This window comes from Mixophyes fleayi, chromosome 9 (assembly GCF_038048845.1).
Source record: "Mixophyes fleayi isolate aMixFle1 chromosome 9, aMixFle1.hap1, whole genome shotgun sequence".
Lineage (NCBI taxonomy): Eukaryota > Metazoa > Chordata > Amphibia > Anura > Limnodynastidae > Mixophyes > Mixophyes fleayi.
In genome coordinates, this window is record NC_134410.1 from 45,667,553 (window position 1) to 45,688,423 (window position 20,871).

The 20,871-nt window shown below is 38.5% G+C and overlaps 1 protein-coding gene across 1 annotated transcript in view; it reads right to left on the minus strand.

Annotated features, from left to right (window-relative positions):
- The window catches only part of TBC1D8B (TBC1 domain family member 8B), a 46,550-nt gene extending 26,214 nt beyond the window's left edge, over nucleotides 1-20,336 (minus strand). Inside the window, exons 1-6 of the mRNA XM_075184265.1 lie at nucleotides 20,104-20,336; nucleotides 13,438-13,548; nucleotides 10,982-11,100; nucleotides 9,954-10,179; nucleotides 5,205-5,445; nucleotides 371-578 (exon numbers count right to left, since the gene is read on the minus strand). Coding sequence (XP_075040366.1) covers nucleotides 371-578; nucleotides 5,205-5,445; nucleotides 9,954-10,179; nucleotides 10,982-11,100; nucleotides 13,438-13,548; nucleotides 20,104-20,230 — 1,032 coding nt within the window. The 5' untranslated portion in view covers nucleotides 20,231-20,336. The remainder of the gene's footprint in view (nucleotides 1-370; nucleotides 579-5,204; nucleotides 5,446-9,953; nucleotides 10,180-10,981; nucleotides 11,101-13,437; nucleotides 13,549-20,103) is intronic.
- Between the last annotated feature and the right edge of the window lie 535 nt (nucleotides 20,337-20,871).

A 20,871-nucleotide genomic window follows, 5' to 3' on the forward strand; every position in this document is an offset into this window, starting at 1 on the left:
AGTCCTTTTTATATTTTATTGATGCTTTGACAGACAAAAAATATAATTAATGTTAGTCTACAATTTTTAATATGCTTTTTATGCAGTAAAACATCTAAAAACACACATGTGCACATACCATAACTGCAACATATATAAAATGTACCAACTGCGCTAGTAGAGATTACACCCAGGGCTCTATTCCAGGGGGGATTTCATCACATGTGGCTCAGAAAAAGAACATGTTAAGTCTCTTGCTGCTGACATAGTTAATAAGACCAAGTACATTTCATAATTGCAGCTTCAAACATTTTTCTTCTCATTTCCTTTATACTATCATTGTGTGGAAAAAAACTAAAAATTTATGCTGTGAGCTGTAATGTAGCTTTACCTCTCGCAATGGAATGATTGTGCTGTACTGACTACCATCATGGCTAGCAAAGCAAATATAGTTCTCAGAAACACAAATCTTGCCCAGTGTATTCATATGGCTGAAGGGTATCCACAGGAAACACTCATGCACCTCCTTCAAAGTCTCTTCTTTAGGCAGTCTGAAGTATGTAGTGAAATGTTCGCTGTGAGCTCGTCTTTCCAGACCTCTAATGAAGAGAAAAATTACTGCATGTAAGTTTATCAATTTACAACAATAACCATTACAGACATAAAAGAATATCTCAGTCTTTTATTAACTTGTTATGTTTAAAGAAAAATTCTAGTTAGTCCAAGAATTTTTAGCCAACAGTACCTGTTCCCCCAAACTAACAGAACTGTGGAAGTTCCTGCACTTTGGGAGAATTGACCACTGCGATGCAACAGTGACTTCCTTAATTGTGCGTTGATAATTGTAAAGCATTTACTCAAATTACATAGTGTCATTTTGTAACATAGGCACGGATAGGACAGTTACAATGCATTCCCTCTTTTGACAAGGAGGAGAAGTGGAATTGTGTTGGGGTACAGGGTGGTGCAACTTCCGCAGCGCCATGGGAGCCATACTGATCAATTAGCTGGAGGGTGGAGAATCTGCTCTAAAAATATATTTTTTAGCTTGCATTAGCTAAAAGGTAACTGTATAATTTGGTATGAACTGCCTAAAACCACCAGGATTTAAAGCCCCACCACAAATTGCTATTCACACTGGGACTTTAATCATGGTGACGTAGACTGAATAATGCACTGCCTGACAAAACAATTCACCTGTAAATCCAACTTCACTCAAAGCCGTCACAAAACCCTATTGAAGACTGGATTTTGAGCAGTGAAGGAGCCAGACAAATGCTTTAGTTGGATAAACCTTTCAAGTTCATGCAATTTTTGATTTGCCAAGATAATAAAAATTGTGGTTTCATCTTTAACTTCTTAAAATACAAAATACAAGCTACAATATCAACTACAGTGTAAGTTCCATAAAAGTGAGAAAAAAAACATTTTGCTAAACAAGGTTACTGCTATTGTTTCCAATTGGCAATATATACAGTATATATAATATATTTACAATCTTGGCTACACAGCTGGTTGTATGCTTGTAAACTGGCCCATATACAAATTTCAAAGAGGTCCCTAAATAGCATGACCCAATTTTTTAACCGGTTCTACTTATGGCATAAATGTGTCCTACCTTGTGAATAACCTGTACAACACTAAGCAATAGTTAAAAACCTGAAAGCAAGAAAAATGATTCTGTATTGCCCATTTTATTGTGGTTAACAAATAAAAATGCAGCCCTTTAATGAGATTCTGCTTTGTGAAACTTGAGGTTTTGAGTGTGCTGCACCCATCTTTCCAGAGCACACGCCGAAATGTCTTAAAGACAGTATTACTCACAAAACAAAAAAGGGACAATGTTATTGTACTAGTGGTTTCATACAACATTCTAGGACAGTGGGGTTGACTCTCCTATTTTGATTCTGACATTCCTATAATATACAATTTGGATCACTGTCCATTCTTGCTAAGACACTAAAGAATAATTAAAACTTGTCTGATCAAGAACTGTCCATCACTCAGAAGTATAAAAATGTAAGTGATACAGGCAACCATGAGAATTTAAATTTTCATGTGGCGATACACTGCATGTGCCTAAAACTGCCCTACAGTTGCTTTTAACTAGTTTTCATGTAATCAGTTATCAAAGGACTATTAAACTAAAGCGAGATCATTAAAATAATAACAAAAATGTAGTTTCTACAGACTCTAGTTTCTGTACTGTCCCAGGGTGATACAAGATAAACAAACATTGCCCTCCCAAAAAACGTCACCGAGAAGATACCTGCTGAACAAGTAGATTGGAAATCCACTTTATTCAACATATTTTGTTATATAATCCCTGTTGACAAGCATTCCTTTATAATATGCTATTCATGGGAAAATGAAAAGAACCTGATGCATGCCAGATTCGCACTGTGCTTTTGTGCAATCTCTCTTCACTCTTCAAATGTGCAAGGTTTCTTATTGGCAGTGAGAAGCTACACTTATGCATTGTAATGCCAATAATCAATAAAAAGAAGGCAAGCTAATGGACTTTTACACTCAAGTTTGTGCTTTCTGTAAAATTTGAACAGAACTATAGAGTTTCCAAGTGTTAATATTTGGACAAGGAAAATGGAGTTCTACGGGAGCACTGAACAAGAACACAGTGCTGCAAGTGAGGAAAAAGTATGAATAGGAATAGCATTAATATATACCCATCAGCCATAACATTAAAACCACTGACAGGTAAAGTTAATTACATGGCATCCATCAAGGGATGAGATATATTAGACAGCAAGTGAACAGCCAATTCTTGAAGTGGATGCGTTGGGAGCAGAAAATAAATAAATAAAAAATGGGCAAGCATAAGGATCTGAGCGAATTTGAAGAGGGCCAAATTGTGTTGGCTAAAGGACTGGATCAGAACATCTCCAAAACGGCAGGTCTTGTGGGGGTGTTCCCGATATGCAGTGGTTAGTACCTACCAAAAGTGGTCAATGGAAGGGCAACCAGTGAACTGGCAATAGGGTCATGGATGGGTCATAAAACAAGTTATAACACACAGTGCATTGCAGTTTCACTAGTCTATAGCTAAGCAGCCCCATATGCAACAGAGTGCCCATGCTGACCCTTATCCACCACCGAAAAAGGCCTACAATGGGAACGTGAAACCAGGAACTGGACCATGGAGCAATGGAAGAAAGGTAGTCTGATCTAATAAATCACATTTTCTTTAAAATCACGTGAACGTCCGGGTGCATGTAAATAGTTATAGCTGGACAAATATTCAATATGATGTAGCACTTACCCTGGTGTATAAAACCATTGTCCATTAGATTGTAAGCTTGCAAGCAGGGCCTTCTTACCTCTACGTATGTATTACCCAGTATTGTTTTATTACTGTTTGTTCCCAACTGTAAAGCATTACGGAGTCTGCTGGCGCCATATAAATAAATGAGGACGATGATAGTTTACCTAGGGAAGAGATGGCACCAGGATGCACTATGAGAAGAAGGCAGGCCGGCAGAGCCAGTGTGATGCTCTGAGCAATGTTCTGCTGGGAAACCTTGGGTCCTGAGATTCATGTGGATGTTACTTTGACACATACCACCTACCTAAACATTGTTGCAGATCAAGTATACCTCTTCATGGCAACAGTATTGCCTGATGGCAGTGGTCTCTTTCAGCAGGATAAAGCGCCCTGCCACACTGCAAAGATTGTCATGTTCCTCAAACCATTCCTGAACAAAGTTTAAGGTGTTGTCTTGGCCTCCAAATTCCCCAGATCTCAATCCGATCAAGCATCTGTGGGATGCGTTGGAAAAAGAAGACTGAGCCATGGTGGCCACACCTCGCAACATACAGGACCTACAGAATCCGCTACCAATATCTTGGTGTCAGATGCCACAAGGACACCTTCAAAAAAGTCTTGTGAAAGTCCATGCCTCGACAGGTCAGAGCTGTTTCGGTGGCACGAGGAGGACCTACACAATATTAGGCCGGTGGTTTTAATGTTAATAAAAAGGAGGACAAGCTCATCATCATCAACTGTTATGCAAGAATACTGAGTTTGATATAGCTCCTGAGACAATGAAGAGTAGTGTTCATTCATTTTAGGATATTATATTTGATATATAATCAACATGTATTTATGTAGCACAGCCAATTTCACAGTGGGAGGGAACCAAAGCATCCGAAGGAAACCCAAGCAAACAAGGGGAGAACATACAAACGCCACACAGATAAGACCATGGTCAGGCATCAAACTAATTACAACAGCGCAGTGAGCAAGAAGTGCTAACCACTGAGAACTATGCTGCCCAGATTTATCACCTTAGATTGCAGAGGAGTGTATTAACTTGGACTAAGGGGCGCGTATTACTACCGTTATTACTGTAATTTTAATTTTTGCGTGCGACTCAGAGCTGAAAGCAAAAATCAGGGTTGAAATTACCGTAGTAACGGTAATAGTGCTCGGCCTGGGTTGTTCTAAAGAACAACTCAGGAAATTGAATCTGCCCCTATATGTGCTATGAAAACATTCAATAAAGCTCCTCAGACTGTAGATACTCATGGTATCCCTGCTATGTGAGATTACATTGCAACACAGCATTGAATAAATGATGATACATTTGGGCGTTTGCGTGAATTAGGATGTCAACAAAATACTGCTCAAAGACTACTATAAATTTTAAGCAAAACATAATGGCAAAGTCATTCTGCAAAGAAAATCTCACTATTCTGCATTTATCGTCAAAAGATGTGTAGGCATATTGCTTACTATGCCAAAGTAAAGTAACATTATAGTCCTAGACTACTATGCAAAAGTGCTCCCCAAGGACAACGGATCATAAAAAAATGATAGAATATAGTTATTTGGCTTTACGAAGCAATAACTAGTGAGCCAAGTATGTTTAAAAATGCTTCCACACAGTAGAATACTTATAATAAATAATAATCACTCAGGCATTAAAGTGATCAGCGTATAGAAAACCTTTTACTCTGTGCCTATGACCTGCACTACTAGAGTCTCATGTTTTGTATCTTTTATAAGAAGTCACAATATGCTTAATACTCAACTCATGACTGAAGAAAAGATGAGGGTTAAGGTGATTGATGAGGATGTGAAAGTTTGGAAGTTGGAAGCAGATAAGGAGAAAATGAGGGTGGGTGATGAGGATGAAACAGAGAATCAAATGTTGGTTAGATTTTCAGTTAAAGGACCAAGCATACATATATCGGAGGTCACCATTTACCTTTTTGTGATTTGCATAGGATCATTCAATATCGGATCATTTTCAAATTTCTCCTTGTCGAAAAGTCTTCTGATAGCATAGCTGGCAAGTTGCTCCATCAAGAGAAAAGTCTCATTGATGTGCATAAGCATAGAGAAGTAATGGTCTTCTCCCCGGGAGCAAACATGTATACTCTCTGTGAGAAGTACTGTGGAGGTCTTCTCCAGTCTGGAGATTTCATCCCATGAGATGATGAGTTTAACTGGGATAAAACAAAACAACTGAATATTACTATACATGAACAGCTTAAGGGTTTTGAACATTTGCATTACACAAAATTAGACATAGTGATGCATTACAGGATTTTTGTTATTCATATATTTTTTCAATGAACCCTAAATGTTGGGCAGCATGGTGGCAAAGTGGTTAGCACTTCTGCCTCACAGCGTGGCTTTATCTGTGTGGAGTTTGTATGTTCTCCCTGTGTTTGCGTGGGTTTCCTCTGGGTGCTCCGGTTTCCTTCCACACTCCAAAAATATACTATTCGGTTAATTGGCTGCTATCAAAAAAATTTACCCTAGTCTCTCTCTCTGTCTGTGTGTGTGTGTGCATATTAGGGAATTTAGACTGTAAGCTCCAATGTGGCAGGGACTGATGTGAATGAGTTCTCTGTACAGCGCTGCGGAATCAGTGGCGCTATATAAATAACTGGTGATGATGATGAATGTTAAAAACTTTCCACATGCTCAAACACTGCAATATCATCAGACATGTTCTGCTAAATGTTGTAATGATTTTATAAGAGGAGACAGAGGAAATCTGCAAGGCAGCTCAAATGTAATAAAACAATCTCATGGCGTGTGTCTAACCCTGGAGGATTATCACTGCAGATAAAAGTGGATTATAAATCTCTGCAACGATTAAGGTTTACGCTGTCAGGTAGACAAAATTCCAGACCATTGCCAATGCCTGACATTTAAAAGGTTTTTAGCCTTAATTTTTCCAATAAAATAAGTCTATTTCTTGCAGTAACTTAGGAGTTAATATGGATGATGTGCTTGAAGAAGTTTGGTATAAAACCTCAACCGGTTTGCTTTTCAGTTATGTACAATTACTTATTGCATATAGTAAATTAATTATATAAAGATATCATCATAAATAAGGGCTTTGTCATTGCATTATACTGTTTAACATTAGAGAAGGGTAACAGTAAAAAAAACTTTAAGCGAATGCAAATTTTCAAACAAGTGGCATGGTTTAATTTTATTAGGCCCAAACATACATATATACCAATACGATACACCTGGATTATAGCTCAAGTGACATACAAAAACTTGGCTGCCTTCAAAGTACAATTTTTTACTGTAGTACAGGCCTGGCCAAACCTTGGCTCCAGGTTAAACCAAAAGTTCCAGCATGTCCTGCCAAAAATCATCTGGCTATCTACTGGCAAAGCATGCTGCGGCTAGTAGTTTCACAACACCTGGACAGTCATAGGTTGGCCAGGCCCACTGTAGTAGGTCTGGGAAATCAACATGGTCAATGCAGCCTTTGAAATTTCTCCCATTTCATATTTCACATCACCTGTTGTATAATTTGGTAACAGTTCATAGACAGTCCCAAGCACTTTAGCAAGCTAGCGTATGAAAATCTGTTCGATCTCTTGGGTCTGTCTAAATACATAGTACATGACCTAGCACACTGATTTAGAGTGGAGTGGGAGACTGCATAAAAGTTTATTATCCAGAGTCATAGTAACCAGGATTCCTCCACCCACCAACACTCAAGCAGTGGTATAGATATTTCAAACTATATCCTTTAAGTACAATAATCTATAGCATTTTATCATCTAGCCTGTGAGGCTAGATGATAAAATGGATCTCACTTATTTAAAAAAGTGTGCATGACTCAAATATATAGAGAGAAAGTGAGGATGTTCTTACGTTAAAATCTCTTTCTCTGAATCCATCTGGGGGACACTGCTACAATGGGGTTGTACGAGGGCACAGGAGTTGGCACTGAAATAGTTAAACTAAACTTGCTGCTGACTCCTCCCCTCTGCATCCCCCTAATAGCCTCAGTGTAATACAAAAGACCCAAGGAAGAGAGCAACCAACCAAGACCACACAGCAGAAGAGCAAAACGGAAGGGAACGCAGTATCCCCAGATGGATTCAGAGAAAGACTTAACGTAAGTACATAAATCCTTTTTTCTCTCATTCATCCAATCTAGGGGACCCTGCTCCAATGGGGACATACCAAAGCAGCTCCCTAAGGGAGGGAACACGGATAGCGGCCAAACCCTGCATCAGCCGACGCAAACACATTAAACGGATAAAACTTTGTGAAGGTATGCACAGAGGACCAGGTGGCCGCCCGACACAGTTGATCCGCAGAAGCCCCATGGCACGTGGCCAAAGACGCCCCCACAGAACGAGTGGAGTGAGCAGCGATCCTGTCTGGCATAGGTCTGTGCGAGATCAAATAAGCATTCTTAATCATGGACTTGATCCAACGAGCACTGGTTTTCTTGGTGGCCGGCCAACCCCTCTTTTGGGAATCATACAGAACAAAGAGGACGATATTCCATCCACATAAACTCGTAAGACCCCAACAAAATCCAAGGATGCAGGGAAAGAGGACTCAGAGGAAGATGCACTATCCCTAAAAGACGGAACCACAATATCCTGATTAATGTGGAAACCTGACAACCATGGGCAGGAAAGAAGGAACAGTCCTGAGAACTGCCCTATCTTCATGAAAAACTAGATATGGGGCCCTACAGGACAAGGCACCCAGCTCCGACAACCTGTGCACAGTCGCTATGGCCAGCAAAAAGACAACCTTCCATGTTAAAAGTCTCAATTCAGTTGAACAGAGGCTCAAAAACTTCTGAAGAACCTCTAAAACCAAATTTAAATCCCAGGGAGCCAGAAGTGGAACATAAGGTGGCTGAACCCATAAAACTTCCTGGAAAAAAGCACGAACATCCTGCAGAACTGCAAGCCTACGTTGGAATACAGAGAGAGCAGAAACTTGGACTTTCAGCGAAGCCCTGCATCCAAACCAGTCTTCAGGAAAGCCAAAAAACAGGGTAATTTGAAAGAGTCGGCTCTGGAAGAATGCCGTTCACACCATACCCTGTGGTATATACGTGCCGAAGTATGTTTGAGCGCTTGCATCAAGGTTTGTACTACTTTAAGGGAGAAGCCCTTAGACCTCCAGAGATACCGGCCTCAACAGTCACACCATTAAAGTCAGTCAATGTGAATCCTGATGATGAAAAGGTCCCTGTCTTAGCAGGTCGGGATGACGAGGAAGGGCTCAACCCGGTCCGTCTGCCATCTGTAGAACATTGGTGTAATAAACTCGTCTGAGCCAATTCAGGGCCACCAGGATTGCTAGAAGGCCTCCCAGACGAACCTGTTTGAGAACCCGCTGAATCATGGGAACTGGTGGAAAAAGATATCCCAGGTGGAATTTCCAATCCATTATCAAGACATCCACTGCTACCGCCCGAGGATCCCTGGCTCTGTAACAAAACCTGGGAACCTGGCAAATGTGCCTGGACACCATTAAATCCAGATCCGGTAGACACCATCTCTGAACAAACATCTGAAAAACCTGAGGATGAAGTGACCACTCCCCCGGAATAAACAAATTTCTGCTCCACCTCCTAATTTTTGACATTCAGAATAAACACAGCCGAGATCGCTGGAACAAAAGCTTCGCCCCAGGTGAAAGTCTGATTCGTCACCTTCATGGCTCCTGCACTCTTAGTTTCTTAGTTGACTAAAACAGAGAAGATAAGAATAAAAATAAACTATACAGCAAGTACTGGAACAGTGCTCAGACTGGCCAACTCCTTGGGCACTTAATTTAGACTGAAGCTAGTAGGGGGTTGCAGAGGGGAGGAGTCAGCAGTAAGTTTAGTTTAACTATTTAAGTGCCAACTCCTGTGTCCTCATACAACCCCATTGTATCAGTGTCCCCCAGAGTAGATTAATGAGAAAAGCAATTAGGACAATATAAACTGGTTATTTAAACTCCCTAACGTACAAACACACACACACACACACACACACACACACACACACACGGGTGAATTTCATAGCAGCCACTTAACCTACTAGTATGTTTGTATAGTGAGAGAGGAAACCCAACAAAAAAAATAAAAATCAAAAAAAAAAATAATCATGGAACGGAGCTTCCATTTCTACAAAAACAGACTTAAAGTCATCATTAGAATCATTTACCCCTTTTAAAGACAATCCCTATAAAATGCAGCATATTATATAATCTATAGATCTATTTATATATTTCCATTCCTATGTGAAACTAAAGTAATATAACCAAACACTTCAACTTAGTTCCAAAATAAAAAAAAATAAAAAAAAGAGGCAGATCATATAAGTGACATGAGGAACAAAACACACTTCCATGTTACGTTATCCGATATCCTCAGTAAGTAAATAAAATGGTATCATTTATCCCCATATGAAGATTATCATCATAAAGAAGACAGATAATTTCCCCAAATTATAGAGTACTAGCAGTTCTGCTCATTAATTAAAATAATAATGAAAAACACATATCGGATTTAATTTCTCCATTACCTGAATTATCTTGAATATTCAAAAACTCTAACATTCCCCATTCCCAGTAATAAAAATAGGTAACCTCAAATCTCAACTTCCGCCACCCCCTCCACTGTCATTTCTGTTATCCCTGATCAATGAGCAGATTGGTCTCCCTCAATGCAGAAACTTACTCTCAGAGCCCAGCAGGAATGAATAGAAGCTTAAAAAGTTGGTGCTGAGATACAGCCATCCCTGACAAGGCACTCGTCCCTTCCAGTAACTGCATGAGTAATAGGTCACCAGCTTTTCCTGGTCTGGAAGTCCAAAGCTTTTCTCAAACTTTAAGAGTGCTTCACGGAATTTTTCAGGATCCTCTTCTTTTACAAATGAACCCTTTCCTTCTTCAGCAATGAGACCCTTAAAACAAATGGTAAAGCAAGTTTAGACAGTTTCTCCTTCTTTACAAGCTAACATCACATGATCTTCTTATTCTGCATTCCCTACTCAATAATTTCTAAAATAGCTGCCAACTCCTAAACTTTGGAAAATACAAGTACAGGGACGTCAAACTGTTACCATGAATTCCTAGTCGCACTTTCAGTTTGACGTTGGTGAAAGACGAGCAGACTTCCTCAATGTCCATGACAACCAGCAAGAAGCTAAAAGATAGTGTCAGCAGGTAGCTGAGGGGGTATATTAGTGTGTGCATAGGGGGAGGGGGACATCTAAAAAAAAAATGTTGGAGAAGCTATAGGGATATAGAAAGTTGTTAATAATTTAAGGCATTTAAACGCCATTTATTTTGGTTGATCATTGTACACATTTTCAGACAGTAATAAAAACCATTGGATACCGCTTGACATTTCTGCAAAACAAGTACAATTCTATCAGTTATGTATAATCTATTGAGTTAGTGCATCATAGACCAGGGAATACATTTACTAAACTGCAGGTTTTTTTAAAAAAAAGTGGAGATGTTGCCAATAACAACCAGATTCTGACTGGTTTCTGATTATTGCTACAGGCAACATCTCCATTTCTTTCAAACCAGCAGTTTAGTAAATATACCCCCAGGACTGGAAAATTTGCAAAACCCATGTGACTAATATGCCTAAAAATCTACTATTACTGGGTTCTTAACTTTTGAGAGTCATATCCGTTTTTGGCTAGTAAATGTGGAATGAAAAAAAATACAAATCTGGTGTCAAAAGTTACTTACTCTGATTTTTCCTTGAACAAAGCTAGTTATATCATCACTTGAGTCAAATACTGACAAAATCTTCATAACATTCTGCTCCAGCCATTGCCAGTGCTTAAAAATCTCATCTCTGTTAGCTCCTAAAAAAGAAGGGCATTATAATTGAAATAAAACAAATTATAACTGCAGTCAACCCACATTAGTATGTTCCCAGCAGACAAGATTACTGTATGTTCACAGTAATCCTGATAGATTTCACTGCATTACGCAAAAAGAGGGTCATATTTTACTTACTGTAAACAGATACGCTGTGAAACAAACTGTAATAAAAAGTATATGATAGCAGAATTAATACAGAGGATTCCTGCAGCTACTTGAAATTCAGTCCCAATGGAGCCCTCCCACTCACATACGAACAGCAGCTTCTATTTCTCCAACTAAACACAAACAGGACCAGCGGCTTCAGAGCGTGGGTGGGTTTTGGGGAGAAAATGCCAGTATGAGAGCCAGGAATTACAGAGCAATTCTTCCATAAAACAGAACAAGTAACTATTTCTCCAGATGGTCCCTTTGCTGTTGGGACAACTTAAAAACACACATTAAACAGACACAGAATAGCTGCATTTATGAAAGTGCATATAGATCAGAATGAAATCCTACTTCTCATCCTGTGTTTTATCTGTTCCTTCCTCACCCCTCCTACAACACCTTTCAGTACCTGCATCCATTTGCAGCCTGAATAGATGATTTATGCAGTGAGTAAATTAATTGCAATCTCTACTCTATAAGTCTATGGAACATATATTACACAAACTATGTAAAGACTTCAACAGTAAATCTCATAAGAACTGTTTGTTGATGAGCATTGATCATTAAGATTAAAATCCACCTGTGTGTGTCCCAAAACAACAACAAAAAAACAACAACTTTCTATCGCCAAAGCACATTTATTTGCTCATTCTAAACACTTCACTGCTGCAAGGCCTTGGAATGCTCCGATACATGAAGAGTTTGCTGCAACGTTCAATTGTAAATCATATCATAGCCAGGTGCCACTAAAACAAAATCATGATATATAGGTTGATATAATTTATGTTGGCATAACTCGTGCCATTTTGGATTTCTGTAGTTTGTGAGCAAAGTGACATAGTAACATGAAAGCAACATGAACATATGCAAAAAGTAAACTGTAAAAGACGCAATACAAACTTCATTATTTACTGAAGGCGGAGAATAAATAAGATTTAAATATTTAGCACAGAGTATTCTGCATGTCTATTTTACTGCCCGTTAACATTATTAGGGTATAAATAGCTCCTGAAGAGCATCAAAACCAGAAACAAAAACAGTTACTGCTGCAAAAATTATTAAACTAGCCTAAACTTGACACACATGATCATCTTCATGGAGATACCGTAAAATATTATTTATATGTGGATCGCTCCTTGACAGTTTCTTTTTAACTCGTTGCAATAAAATTTCCTTTTGGACCTTGTGATGTTGCATGAAATGCTGTGACATCTCCCAAATGTAAACAGAAATGTGATGACACAACTGGAAAGAGTACAGGCTGACAACACAACAGGAAGGAGGCAGCAAGGTTGTTTAGTTACCCACATGCCCTTCAGATTATCTCGCGTTTCCACTGTAACATGCTGTATTTGCATTGTGAGCAAAAAAAAAAACCTGTTCATTTCTGAGGAGTATTCAGTTTCAAAGAGAAAAAAATATGAAAGCTGCATAATTTAATTAAAGTGGAACCTCAATTTTCTAAACTAATGAAAAGGAGATAATAAGAAAGAATGGTTATATAGGTAAAGATATTACATGCAAACTACTGTAAATTTAAAGGTAAAATGCCACCTATAACAAAAACTCTTTGTACAGCTCTTTGCAATTACACAATTACAAATATCACCATTCACAATCTCCTGCAACCTGAAACTACGATTTGACAACCTGTGTGTATTAGCAGGTGGATCATACAGTTCAAGTCGCTGTTTAAATTACAGTTTGCTTTGCTGCCCTGCGCAAACTAGCTGCAGTGAGAGACAACCATAGGGGATGAAAAGAGGAACTGCATTGTGGTATGTGTGTGTGTGTGTGTGTGAGGAGGGAATTTACTTATAACTAAATAAGGAGTATAGTTCAGCTTTTTTCTTTTAGGTGAAGAACCCCATTAATTTATTGTGCTGAGCTGGTGTAATGTACATATCAGGGTTTCTGAAGCCATTACAATTCTGTCATGAAACACTACAGCAGGACTAATGAAACGCCAATACCCACATTCATGGGAAGAACAGCGGACTTACCACTCTGCAGTCACTGTGTGGCTAGAGGGAGGAAGCCAATGTAAGATCATAGGGTGCAGGTGAGCTTAGGTGCAGCCTGTCAGATGGTTTGTTCCTAGCTAAAAGACCAGTATAGAAGTTCATTTGCTTAATTATTGTTCAAAGTTTAGTTTCTGCTGTACTCACCACAAGCAATGGACCAGTACACCTGGGAATCAGGGGTTTGGTGGAGAATCCGAAATGGTGCTACTTTAGCAGTTGAATCTAAAACCGCATCAAGAGTCCCCACAAGAAGACCTGGCCAGGATATATAAACACATACTGTTAGTAACCTATATAGCAATACATAGCATATAAAAAAGAGAGAAAGACCTGTCATTTATTGTACTTAAATTAGCACGTTTCATATGTTTGCCGACAGAAGGAAACAATAGAACAGCAAATCGTATGCATCAGTGACTTAATGAAGGACCCAATAAGTTCACGTGCAGAGAACCCAAGTGAATAGAGCAATCATCTTTCAAAAAACGCCACCTAAACTCCTGACCAAAAACAGGTATAGGGTTATGGGAACCAATAGGATCCATTCATATACCCATTTACATGCTTTTAGAACTATAAAGCACTAGTAAAAAGTATAATTATTGACACCAGTAAGTAAGGGACCTTAATATTGCTGTGGTAAGATAGGTATTATTCCTAAATGTAGTTGGTAAATTCTATAGCTCTCAATTGCTCCACTCTTCCCCTCATGTTGCTTGCACAGAGGAAGAACTAAAAAAAAAAAAAATAGGTATGTAACACACACACACACACACACACACTATATTATGATATATATATATATATATATATATATATATATATATATATATATATATATTCACACACACACAGTATGAAAACATTCTTGTTGAATGTGACTACAGAGCTACACCTGTTTACCATTTGTAATATACAAAAGGTAGAGTTAGTGTACTTTTAATTGTGCTAGATTCTGACACTTGTGTGCTTATGAAGTACTGCATTATTTACAATGCATTGTGTGCATATTTTACTCCCAAGTCTCATTGCAGGTTTTCCTTCACATTAATTTTCCAAGTTAACTATTCATACATTGCAGCTCGCTAATATCAAGGTTGCCTTGAAAAAGCGAGTTAGTGAAACACATGTTGATAATCGCCCTGCTATGAAAAAGACCTGTTCATATATACAATATCAGACTCTCTGCTTCAATATCTCAAAACGAAATAGGATAGAGGTAGATAATTTATGTGGGCTGCAGTGCATGAATGGCTAATTTAGAGAATAAACGAGAAGGAAAACCTGTAATAAGACTTACACAATCCCTGGATTAGGGTCTTCTGAATCTCAAGCTACATGTTGATTACAAAGCAACTTTAAAAATCAAAACACACTCTGTCTGAGTATAATGTACAAAAACTAAAGATTACAATAGTAACTAATAGGAATATCCCTCCTAGAGAGTATCTTAAATAATCTTATAAAGCATATTGAGATTTAATCAGGTAACATGACCTCAAATTCTATCAAGGGACTAGTTTTAATAAATGAACTAAAACAGTGCTTTCCCACACTATAGCTATTTGCAGGTCCCGTTGTAATTCTGCATGGTGCGATACCTAAAGGGAATGACAGAATGGACAGCACAGTGGCCTAGTGGTTAGCAGTTCTGCCTCACAGCACTGGGGTTATGAGTTCGATTGATTCCCGACCATGGCCTTATCTGTGTGGAGTTTGTAGGTTCTCCCCATGTTTGCGTGGGTATCCTCCGGGTGCTCCGGTTTCCTCCCACACTCCAAAAGCATACTGGTAGGTTAATTGGCTGCTATTAAATTGACCTTAGTCTCTCTTGGTCTGTGTGTGTGCGTTAGGGGATTTAGATTGTATGCTCCAATGGGGCAGGGACTGATGTGAATGAGTTCTCTGTACAGCTCTGTGGAATTAGTGGCGCTATATAAATAGATGATGATGATGATTATCTAGAACAAGTTAACCCGTGCATGATACTCATGCATTCTAGTCAAATCAAGCTACTTAAGGTGTTAAAAAGGTTCTTGTCATGCATTTTGGGCCTAGCCCAGGCCTCCTCAGGGGAAGAGCGTCACTTCCCGATGCAAGCGCCCTTTTTTAACGTGGTTTTGTCCACATGTCACCACCTCATCATTTTTCTCCATCACCTCATCCTTCATCTTCATCAAGCTACTTAAGGTGTTAAAAACTCCCCACTGTCACCCCCCGGCAACCAACAACCACTCCCAACTGTCACTTCTCCTTCAAGAAATATATAGGTCAGTGTATAACTCTGCCCAGCAGGTGGCGCTGCAGCTTGGGTTTTTTTTTTCCCACACACGCCACTAGGCATTTATATAGTAGATAGTGTTCCCTTACACTGCAGCTATATGCAGGGTATATTATAATCCTGCATAACACAGAGGATAAATGCCAACAGGAGTAAACAGATTATTTGTAAATGAAAAAGGGATTATACATAACAAAAAAAAACAAAAGACCAATATTTGACTATAATGAATTTATTTAAAAATTTAATTCACATAGTGAGGCTTAGCAGTCGAATACTGCCATTTTATTACACTTTAGTCACTAGTTTTTGCTTTTAGATACTTTGCTAGCACAAAAAAGAACTGATAAGAACATGGGAAGCTTTATTTTAAAAAAATTATAAATCATCATTTATTTATATAGCGCCAAGATATTCCGTAGCGCTTTACAATTGGGGACAAACATAGCAAACTAATAAACAAACTGGGTAAAACGGACAAAGAGGTGAGAAGGCCCTGCTCGCAAGCTTACAATCTATGGGATATTATAATATTTATAATAAAGATTATAACTTTAATACAGGCACATAATAACAGTGTGCCCCAATTGTGATACATTTTCTTTTTTACTTTCTTGACTGTTTGGATGCTTTCGAACTATACTGTGTGGGTGCACCACCTGAGATATATGAAATAGTTTCATGCTTTTTTAAGAAAAGTATTGTAACAAACAATTTAGTGAAAATATACTCAGGCAAGTGATGACAATCAACTATATCATTATATTTTACTCCTCAACAAAAAACTTGCAATAAATCAGTTTCTAATGTTGGCATTCCAGCAACAGGATACACAGTACTGTTGTAATATCATTAATGGTCAAGTTTACTGCAAATAATTTAATAATTGTAGTTCTACAAATCTAACATTTCTTAGTACAGAGCCACCACAGTATAAATGAGAACTTAGCCTACTAATATTGAAAACATAAAACATTTCTCATTTGTGCCTCTTTCAAAATGTATTGCTTTCACAATTAAATTTAAATCTATACTGCAGCAGTGGGCAACAGCCAGCCAGCAGCCCAGCGAGCTTCCACCCTGGCTGCTCCCGAATACCAGAACGGGAGCAGCCGACATCTGCGTCACATGACCTTCTCTGCTCCGTGCAGGGAAGTTATGCGGCATACGCGAAGGAGGGAGTGCACTGTGCTCTCCCTCCTTCCTCTGCGCAACCCTTTTGAAGGCTGGAGGACTGCGCATGCGACTGTCTTGCTATTTCATGTTGCCTATCACTGCTATACAGGCACTAAGTATAAGGTCACCTAGAGTACATAGAGTCACAGTACTCTGCTTCGGTAGCAGAGCACCATATGCAATGTTTAGCTATTAAATATAACAGTTCTGTTCAAAAATCAGAGCAAGGCTGATCTTTGCCACCTGATGGGAAGGATTTGGGCACATGGAGGAAGGGAGAGGAAATCGCACACGTATATTACATTAACTAGAGTTAAAATGTGCCGCACTTTACTCCACATTTGCTTTAACAGATAGACCCCCATAATGAATGTCCACATATATTGGAGAACACTTGTTTTCTGTGCACTAGTTTTCACAAGATGATGTAACCTACAACAACCAGATATTTGTTCCTTGCTATGCATTACATATTTTTTCCTAAGCAATCAGCATGTTCACAAATGGGAAAAAATTGGAAAGTAATGTAAATGTATCTGCTCTGTAAGCAGACAACAAAGTTATTCAGTTATTATTCATTATTTCCTTTAAAATGTGTTTTGATATAGCACAGATTTCTAATGCCAAAATCTGCTGCTCATATGAAAACATATTTTCTGCAAATGAATAAAGTTAGTCCACAACAACGAGATGACACTGAAAAAGCTGGCAAGTGATCATTTATGTTTGCCAAACTATATCTCTACTGTTCATGCAGATCTACAGATACAACACTGCCAGTCTGTTTCTTCAATATCAACCACCCACAGAATCTAGTGTTGAATATAATTACTCTTCTAGCAGCGATGTCAATATAAGTCACATCCAATAAAATGACATTTCTACAGTGTTTGTGTACCACGTCTTCATGATACGCTGAAGGGGCTGACCACCTACAGAAGACTAATTTATTGGCTTGCACATGCCCTTTGCAACTTTTACGAATACATTTGCTTTTTCCTAGCCTCTATATGTGCCTTTCAGCATTGTCTATATATAAGCATGTATGGATTTTTTAATTGGTTGCTCTAGGGAATGGCACATTCTGCTCTCTGGATTGGATACATGTGTATCCACACAGCAACTTTGTTTAACTTCCTAGGGAATAAAACATAATACTACCTGTTCCTATAAAGACATGACTGAATAACAAAGATATTTAGAATGCAAAGTGTTTAGTAAAAGCAGTGTTCTCCCCAGCATGTATTTCCCAGGTGCTCTACCCAGCTGCTTTTACTTGCCACCCAACAGTTTTATTATGATAGAATAAACCATTGTTTCTCCTAGAACAGGCACTATGTGAGCACTACAGTCTGACCAGTCCTGGCAGGTGCATGCAATAACCTCCAACATTTTTAATTCCTTTTGCAAAGTATTACAACTGCCCCCGCCAGTCTACTTCTTAATGCCACCAGGCTGGCAAAATTTCTGGGGAGAACACTTAAAAGTTGTAAGAAGGCTTCTACACATTAATTAAGGTGCAAATCCTGTTAAAGCAATGGTTTTCAAACGTTTTGATTTTGTAACACATCTGCCCACACAAGTCATGCAATTATTTTTTTTTGCGACACACCAAATTTGTACACGTCTTATCAAAATACCAAATATTGCAGCAAACAAAACACTAATTAAAAACACACAAGGATACACTTTAAAACCATGGCAAACATTGCTGAATAATTTGATCTAAATGAAAATCTACACGTTTAACCTCACTTTTTGAAAGGATAGCAGCACAATGACCTAAAAGCCTGATGTTCATTCATTTTACAGTATAATGTTTAATCTCAACATTTCATCTCAGTTAAAACTTAGTTCAGATATAGGGGGAAATCAATTGGCCGTGTTACTGCCAAAAGTAACGCAGCCTGCACACTATTACCATTACTACGGTAATAGTGCGCATAATTACCGTTACTACGGTAATCTTTTACACTAGTTTTTGCTTGCAGCGAGCAGAAATCCGGGTTAAATTTACTGTATTGATGGCAATACGTGTAACGCAGCATTATCCTGGGGGAAATTGAATCCCCTCCATAGACTACAGTTATACCTAATGCATAATTTAATATTCTTTTAAGATAACGCCTGTAATTTCTTAATTATTACACATACACATCCTATTTTATAATGAAATAAAACTTTGGGGATTTATTAACAACAGTATGAACAATTTTTGGGATGTTTTTCAAAAATTCGAAAAATATGGGTTTTTGAGAAAATCAAAATTTAGATTTTTGAAAATATTACAATTTTTATTGATCCAGAATGCTGTGTTATAGATCATAAAACAAGAGGTTTAAATGAGACCTTGCCCAATTATAGCTAAATTAGGGGAGCTATAAATGCAATTTTAAAATAAATGTTTAAAGCAAATTTTAGGTTAAAGCTGCATTTTTTTTAAGGGCATATAACTTCAAAACTAGTGTACATATCAGCCTATGTTTTGGGGGTTGTCTTCACACCCATGGCAGTATTATAGCAAATTTAATTGAAATTTGAGAATGTAAGGTAGACTTTATTCTAAAATTGTGTTGATTTGATGTGGAATGACTATATAGTGACACACACACAGCTTGAGACTCACAGTATTGGTTAAAGTGGAAGGATTTAAATAAATTCACAGAACTGTAAAATTTACTTTTACCTCCATAAAGTTTCTTACAAAGAAGAAATGCCCAGTGAGAGGTTTAATATGTAATTTACTGGGAAACACATGCCTGGGACTCATTAATATTTATAGAGAAGTGTTTTACCTTTAGGGAATAAAATGATTACCTTGAGCTAAAACACAGACACCAAAGAAAACATTTAATACCAGTGACACTTCCAATGACAAGGACTGCAGTCTATTAACTATTTACAAGTCCTTCCGGCAACACACTCCGTCAAAGCAACAACTTAACCCATTCTAACCTTGGCCACTACATAAACAAATGCAAGAATAATAATATGAAATATCAAAACCTGCAGTGTAGCAATACCAAATCTAACAACTATACATTAATAGATTTTAACTAAATGTTTGGTCATTCAGTTTTCTTTTTAACATTTAAATCAAGTGGCAACAAGAACATTATGCATTTTATATGGCTGCATGTAACAATAAGACAAATCACAAACGCTTAGTTGGACTATAAATACAATTAATGATGCTGTAAACAAGATCAGCAGTTACTAAATAATGGCAATATAATAGGAGCAATCAATTAACTCCATCAGAGCCACACTGACGTATGCATGCTGCATTCTGGAGATTCCAGCTGCTGCAGATGACTTTATCACACATACAGTGGGGTAGGTAGTTAATGTACCTGTCAGCCCCCCTCCTTCTTCTCCATACCCCCTCCTCCTCTGCAGCACGAAATAAGGGTTGGAAATTTCGGTCACCCATAGCTTCAAGGCATTCTTTAAGAGCACCTCTTCTGGTCTCAGCCACATCTTGTCGGTACCGGTCTCATGTCTCCCTGCCCATCCTGAGCTCCACAGACACGTAAGCAGCCAACCTGCCAGGACTGGGGAGCCGCAAACGGGCGCCGGGAGTTGTAGTTCTCTGACGAATCAGGGCGTGGCCAGGACTACATTTCCTGCAACGCACAGAGGGAGGGGGCGGGGTTAGTTGGGTGGTTGTTCTGTGGTTCCCCAGCTAACTCGGGGAGGTGACGTATGATGATCTGTCATCACACCAGCATATGTTATGGATTGTTTCTCTGTGCATGAAATTCATGAGTATGGAATGTAAGGCCCTGGCATGGCTTGTAGGTATACAACTACCTTATGTTGACATGGAATTAAATTGACTGTAAAAGCTACAACAGGGACTTGAAACACATAAAGGAAAACCTGCAATCTAAATATTTTAGGGAAAATAAAAACTAAAGCAGGTATAGCTTTCCTCATCATTTTCTAAGTTTCTAAAGATTGACACAGGTCACAGATTTCAACAGTTACTAACATAGGCAAACCAAGGGGGTTTCCTAGTACCTGGAAACCCCCATCCAAGCCTGGGGCACTGTATAATTGAGGTGGCTGTACCTTGCTCCCCTTCACACAGCTCTGCTTGAAAATGGAGAGCTGTGTGC